General features: G+C 30.4%; 1 protein-coding gene across 1 annotated transcript; it reads left to right on the top strand.

Annotated features, from left to right (window-relative positions):
* Positions 1–6,120: 6,120 nt before the first annotated feature.
* LOC128183892 (multiple epidermal growth factor-like domains protein 10) lies at positions 6,121–7,679 on the top strand. The gene is made up of 4 exons (XM_052853112.1): positions 6,121–6,191; positions 6,576–6,637; positions 6,861–7,022; positions 7,129–7,679. Exons 1-4 carry the CDS (start codon positions 6,121–6,123, stop codon positions 7,677–7,679), a joined length of 846 nt encoding a protein of 281 aa, XP_052709072.1.
* The last annotated feature ends 419 nt before the right edge of the window (positions 7,680–8,098 follow it).

The raw sequence follows: 8,098 nt of genomic DNA, 5'->3' as shown, positions 1-8,098 counted from the left end.
ATTTCTGAGGATTAGTCTAGCCCCCCCCCCCTCCCACTTTCAATTTGCTTCCGACGCCTATGTAATATATATGTATTGACCGTCTAAAATTTCTCAGATTCATTTAATGTTGCGAATTCATTGATAAGAGTAGTTGTTGACAGCACCCCCTACATTCGCTGCGAGTGCGTGCCCAGAAAATACATTTAAAAATCACCACGTACATGTACAAACTGAGTGAAATTCATTTATCATTTTTTTCTTTTTCGAGTTCATTTGTTCCCCAGACGTTTGTCAATTTTTCTAAACAAATATAAAATCTGCAGCTTATAAGCATAAAAGCCTAAAAGATAGGGACAAGAAGCTAAAATCATCCTTCAGTTCTCTAACAGAGTTAAATCATGTACGAACAGAATAATCGATATCTTGAATTAAAAAAAAAGAATAATGTGACTTATTGCAATTGGTCTTCGTCTGTCGGTGTGCGTTTGCGCGTCGCGCATTAACAATTTTCCATATTTAGAAACAAACAACATAACGCTTTCATCTTTACAAATATATTTAATGTCACCTTCATGTAAAGCAAAGGTTTTGGCAGCTTCTGAAGATTTTAAAATGAAAGCGCTTAAGCTATATTGAACGTTTTTCGTGTTTTCTTATTTAATTTTTATCTATAACTCGCCGACCACTGTGGATTTTATTGTGTTTCAATATATATATATATATATATATATATATATATATATATATATATATATATATATATATATATATATATATATATAGTACATTTTAGGTTACCTGAGTTACTCAGGTGACTTATTGAAATTGGTCTTCGTCTATCCGTGTGCGTTTGCGCCTCGCGCATTAACAATTTTCAATTTATAAATTTTTTACATATTTAGAAACAAACAACATAACGCTTTCATCTTTACAAATATTTCATGTCACCTTCATGTAAAGCAAAGGTTTTGGCTGGGAGTGGGCATATATTATTCTGCTCAGGAATTTCAATGAAAAAAATGTGTAAATACACATAGTTAGGAAAGAATAAAAGATGAAGCTATCTAATGAAAGATTTTATAGAAGCATTTGGACTTTTTAGGGGGAGGGGTGTTGCTCATGTACCACTATATGGAGTCCTGTGCTTCTTCATAATGGTGTTATCCTCCTTTGCTTTTTCATATTCAATTATTATTCACGGAATATAATTAAATTAAAAAGTTGTATGATCAAAAGAGTAGTGCAAGTATTTATCAATGATAACTTAAATCTTTTTTTACCTTAAAAAAACATATAGACTTGTTTACAGTAAAATAATAATTGTCTGACCAAATGTAAAATGATCCTGATATAAATGCCAGATGGTGATTGAGTGTCAATGAGGGTTTAATATTCAAAAGATGGAACAGGAGAAATGAGGTTTTAAAGTTTTTTTTGTTTAAATTTAAATGGAAGAGTTTCTGTCTGTCCCTCAGGATTGGGGATGGGAAGTTGTTTCAAATAAAACATTTATGCCAAAACATATCTTGACGGATAAAAAATAGAAGAAAATAATTTTATATCAGAGTCTTACACTTTTACAATGTCAGGTCATAAACTTTTTTATGATAGTTACATGTAGATTTTCGCTAACATTATAGGTTTCATAGTCCTTTTTGAAAAAGTTTCGACAGGGAGGTAGTCGTCATAACAATATTAGAATCATTACTCCAGAATGAAACTTATTGAAATGCATACCCCACATGAAACTTTTTGACAAGTTTGTGTATGGATAGGTACTTTTGAAAGTTCTTATTAGCAGAGATTCATAAAAATAGATTAAGTAACCAATTTTGAATTGATGCACATCATCAGGAGATGAATATGTGTCTGAGATACAGTCAGACATACCAAACTATATTCAATGATGAAACTATATCAAGATAATAATATATATTATATCCCCATTTATTAGAAGTGTATATAAGAATGACTTGTACGGAAAGTTCTTTACAATAACATTAATATTTCCATGTTGGTTTTTCTTTATCTTTGGTTTTTTTTGTAGTACATGTAGTACATGTAGCACTTGATACAGCTAATCAATGTAAACATATCTTGGACTTTAAAATATTCAATGTACAAGTAGGTAGATTAGTGAATAGTAGGAAAGTATACTTTGTGTCAAGACAATATTCAAAGGAAATGAAGAGTGTTCCATAATTATTTGAATGTGTACATTTGTACATCATATTTCTGCACATTATTTAACAGATTGCTCTAGTGTTTAGCTTTTTATCTGTCTGCAAGGTTTTCATGTCTCACTCTTGGTCATAAGTACGTCACTGTGGCCTCAGTTTGGAATTTATTGACATACATATACAAATTATATCTGGGGCAAACCTCTATTGTCAATTACTATCGTGAAGTGAATGTTTTTTCCACAAAAGATGACACTTAAGCCTTTAAAAAAATTATTTGATGGTGTACATATTCATTGTGGTTGAAGACAATTTGGGAAAAGTTTATCATGTTCATGCACCATAACAGCAGGGTTTTTTTTAATACATTTACATGTAGTTATTTTGTAAATTGCATTCATATTTTAAACAAGTAGGATTTATAGTAATGTTTCTTCGTTAATGTATCTTAGCTGTATTTTATTTATTTTTGGAAATATTATACTGTTTTGTGATCAAAATAAATTTTGGAACTGTTGGAAATTGTGTTGTTTGTACGAACATGAAAACACTTGCTGAATTTTTGTCTAAGCAAAAATTAAAGATATAATAGGTTTCAGTAGCAAAACCTATTTGTAAACAATATATATATATATATATATATATATATATATATATATATATATATATATATATATATATATATATATATATATATATATATATATATATATATATATATCCCAACAGCTTATGAAGGTTAAAACTATGCAGAAACTTTAAGTTTAAGTAAGTTTCAGTTGCGTAAACCCTTTGTTAACAATACGTATCCAAATCGTTTATGGAGGGTAAAACTGTGCAAGAATATCAATTGAGTTTAAAATTTCCATTGTGGGAACTAATTAATTAAAGCTAATAAGTTCTATTTTTTATCAGATTTTATGACCGCATTTACATGATGGTTGTGCTAAATATGTGTATAATAAAGGACATTGCAATAGTTTTCCCGGTCAATTAAGTTATATTTCAATGTAAAATTGATGTAAAATATGTTTTAAAAACAAACGGCATATAAGGGTACCGCTTTTTTCGCCTCATATTAAAATTTGCCTCTGTTGTCGGGGCAGCTGTGATTGTATTACGACTTTGACATCACTATAAATAAAGGTCATAATGTTTTAGCAAATCAAAATAAACATGTGTACATTTTGTTCACTAATATTTTTAAAAGTTTGCTTTATTTACAATTGTTGCATAACATGCGAGTTGAATAAACCTAATCTTTGGGAGGTTGGGACCAAACGTTCCCTTTTCTAAATAATCTCATGAATCGGGGTTTTTTTGTATGCCCATAAAAAAAATATCTTATTAGAAAAACCACTAGACCTACCTATTGATTGATCTTTATTGAGAGAGAGAGAGAGAGAGAGAGAGAGAGAGAGAGAGAGAGAGAGAGAGAGAGAGAGAGAGAGAGAGAGAGAGAGAGGGAGAGAGAGAGATATTACTCAGTAGAACTTCTTATGATTGACCATTATTGAGAGATAAACAAAGAGGGGGAGTGTGTATACATATATTTTGTGTCAGAGAAAGAGACAAAGGGATGTTTATGTTTCACTAATGGTGTTTGTTCTGGTCAGTTAAGGAATCCACAATGCACTTAATGAAGTGGGACCACCCTATTGTTTAGATAACAGTTAAACTATAGCCCCAATACGGATTTAGATTTTAATTGGAACAATTACAAGCTCTACATATTAAAACAATTAATCCAAATCAAGAAGCAAATATTTTGTTCCCCCAATTATTTTTGCATATTACCAATAATATCTTAATTATATAGTTTCAAGAGGTATCAATTTTACATTTTCGTGATAAATAATAGAAGAAATCGATTATTAATCGATTACTTGTTTTAAAGTAATCGATTAAAATCAATTACGGGACAAAAATGAGTTGAATCGATTAATAATCGATTACACAAAATTCAACTATGTAATCGATTTTTAATTTCTGTGCAATATTCAGAAACACACTAACAGATTTAGAAATCTGGTCAGTGTTTCTAACAGTTAAGCCCCTAAATACAAACTATTATAAAGGACTGTAGCAATAAATTAAGGGGTTGTTGCAAAATAGCATGACAATTTACGAATTTCACAAAACATCCTTTTCCCCATATAATGTGTTTAACTTCTGAAAATCAAACTTTTCTGTTGACTGTTATTGATTATGTAGACAATTCATTGATAATCAAACCGAAAGTAGATTTTATGTATTATGTGTAGAAATATGTTTGCAAAATGCATGCTATTTGAGATTTTCATAAGTGCGGTTTACTTTCATTGATTGTATTTTTTTGACATAACTCATTAGGTTAGCTTGTATAATCATTACACACGCAAACAAGTGCCGACAAGTACTTCAAAACCGAACTTAAAGTAGGATTCTTCATTGTTACCGGGTTTGCCTGCATAAACATTACACACGCAAACAAGTGCCGACAAGTACTTCCAAACCGAACTGAAAGTATGATTTTTTAATTGTTACCAAACTTTTATAAACAACCTCTTAAACATTGGATGTGAAATATTTGAACAATATTTTCTAAACTTATATTGCTTGCTTAACAGGGTAAACTTGATTTATTATTCATCAAACGTCCAATATTTCACACCTATGAGTTTTGTAATCTACACGTAAACATACTCATTGACTCTAAAATAGGAAAAACAAATACCATGCAAAGATTTTTTTTCCCAATATTTCATAATTGTCCATTCGTTTACATACCTGCACGATGGTGGGTAGATCCTAGTGCGCAGCTGCGAGCCAAGTTTACCCTAAGATTTGACTATGTATGAATTACCCCTCATTGTTGGGTGTCACATGTGTATGTACAATCACTTTTTTATTTTAGGTCGATTTTAAAGACGCTCTTTTTCTATTGACATCATTTTTTAAATCTGCCGAAAAGTAATATTTGAGTGTTAAAAGCATATGACCTTTCTAGACGAAAAAAATATCTAAACAGAATGCTATACAACTACCTGTCAACTCAGTACGGAAGCGTATTACTGCCAGTTTAATTTTTTTTATGAGCATGCACGGGGAACTAAGTCCGATATAAAAAATACATATTTGCAATAACGAAATGATTTATCGTACGTACAATATACCAGTAGGTCGTACAAACGACATAAATGAACGGACAATAAAACACTTCTGTGCCATACTTCAGGTTTCGATACAGAGCCCATTATAAATTGTGCATTGCAAACGACATGAAACGTACATGTACCTGGATAATAACTATGAAACAAAGTGCGATGAGTAACGAGAATTATTACAAATGGATAAAAGATCTCCATTTTGTCATAATTAATGATAAACCTCCGCAAGGAATGTTTAAACATTTGTGTCAATTTCCCCGGGTATATAGAGAGAACTATGAAAGAAGATACATGTATCTTTGAAGTATTGCTGTGATATCAACTGCTCCCAAAGAAAGCTGTTAGAATTAATTTTTAAAAAAATCAAGAAAAAGTTATGGAAACGATAACCTGAGGGACAAACTAAACAAAACAAATTATGTAACATGTAGAAATTGATTTTCAGTTTGTTTTAACTTTTAACTGTTTTAACAGACTGAGTGAATTTCAAGAGGACTAAACAATGACGTGTGCAAAAAACATTGCCCATTAAGAAATGCAATTTTTAAATCACGATTTGTATTGCCTGGGAAAACGTGGCTAACTTTCAATTCGTTTTAAACTGGATTTAAATAGCATAAAAAATCATCATGTTCGCCTGCACCTGTATAATACCAACAGTATGTATTAGACGGATGTGAATTAAAAAAAACCAAACACAAGTTATTACGACTGATTGTGACAAAATTTAATGAGAACAGGAAGAAATGGCTACATTGTAAAACGTTGACGACACATTTAATTGTATATTTTGAGTTCTCAGATTAATAATGTTAACAGGATTTATGCTTTTTGTTTTCTTTGACCTCATAGCGTGTGAAGAAAATCGTATTTGTTCTGAGTAAGTATTATATATATATATATATATATATATATATATATATATATATATATAGTGTTGCTTTAAATATATATATATATATATATATATATATATATATATATATATATATATATATATATATATATATATATATATATATATATATATATATATATATATATATTTAAAGCAACACTAGTTGTAAAATGTTACCCTTTCAATTCAAACCTTCAGACGTTTTTTAATATATGAAATGAAAGCACTAAAGTTTTACAGTAAGTATTTTGTTTGTTTGTTTTTGTTTTGTTTTTTGTTTTGTTTTTTGGTTTTTTTGGGGTTTCCACTTTTTTCATTTTTATTTTATATTTGCTACCGGATACTGTTAAAGTAGTTTTGTTGTAGTGCTCAAGGAGTTGGTTGTTGTTATGGATTTGCGATGAACAAACTCTCAGGAAAATGTGAAAGTAAGCGTTTCGAATGTATATGATTTTTTTTGGTGTTATGCCGAAAAATTTGAGGTGATGTATAGGGATTTAAAAACGTTCAATAAGTCTGTTATCGTTGAATAACTAAATCCAAATTGTAATATGTGATTCTAATAAAGACTACATGAATATTTAAAATTCGCGAAAGCATCTGGTAATACCCACGTAACAAAAATCAAGTGTAGTGCATTATGTATTTTAGAGTGTTCCACTGGCTACCATGGCAAAAATTGCTCATTGAAATGCAGGCCCCCTACATATGGAGAAGGTTGTCAGGCACTATGCGACTGTCCAAAAACGGATTGTCACTTTTTACATGGGTGTTCTAATCAGCTCAAAACATCAACCGACGACCAGAGATATAGTATATATTATAGGTTATATAACAGCTTGAGCATAGAATATGTTCGAAAAAAATGTTCCTTTTAACATAGTTTTATTTATCATGTTTACTTTTATATACTTTTCAGATTCATATATAGTAGTATTTACATCATCAAATAACAGGATTCACAACCCTACCCTTCCCCGGGTCTTTACCAAAGACACTAGTTACTTCGACGATACAACACTATCTGATATCCCTACAAATTTTGACTTGTTCAAAAACAATGTTGTTAACAGCTTTATCGGTGTTTTTGCTATTTCTTTCACCATTTTTGTTCTAGCTTATATATTTTTTAAATGTTTCCGCAAAACAACACATGCTAACGGAACAAGAGAGAGCGAGAAACAAGCTCAAAACGAATTGGAAAAGATCGAAGCAGAGGAAAATGATAACACTGCATATAGAGACCTAGATGTACAATTAGATACCGAATCTTCATATCTCTCCCCCGTCTTCAGAAATACTAACGATCATGATGACACACAAAGGCTCAGTGAAATTGATATAAGGATTGAAAACTATGCGAATTTAAATACCGATGAAGAACCTACTAATAGAGACAATGAAACGAACATTATTCGAGACGATGAAACAAAACATGTCTATCTTGAGATTACAAGAAGCAGCATATAAATGTTTAAACTGAATTTGAGTTGATCAATATTAAAATTGATATTTTGGCAGCATTACCGAGGAGAAAATTTGAACTTCATTATAAAACAGAATGGCGTAAAATTCAATGATACGTCACAGCATTGTAATATAATAAGCGATTTACTTTAGGTGAAAACCATTGATACTAAATTTAATGTGTGAACAATATGGTAAATTAATTGTTGAAACCAAAGACTAGAATAATAGAGTTTTTGATGAATACATGAAACCTTGAATTAAAAAAAAATTAGTGAAATTATGTGAAGGTTTTGAGACTAAATAATACACTGCGCCGGTTTTGAAAGTGATTATACTTGCGGCATTGTGATTCCTATACAATTGTTCAAATCGAAGGTGTAACTATTGATTTTGTGTGCAAACATGTTGCTTTTATATAC

Source organism: Crassostrea angulata, chromosome 5 (assembly GCF_025612915.1).
Source record: "Crassostrea angulata isolate pt1a10 chromosome 5, ASM2561291v2, whole genome shotgun sequence".
NCBI lineage: Eukaryota > Metazoa > Mollusca > Bivalvia > Ostreida > Ostreidae > Magallana > Magallana angulata.
Note: the sequence above shows the minus strand (reverse complement) of the source record. Positions and strands in the feature narration are given on the sequence as shown.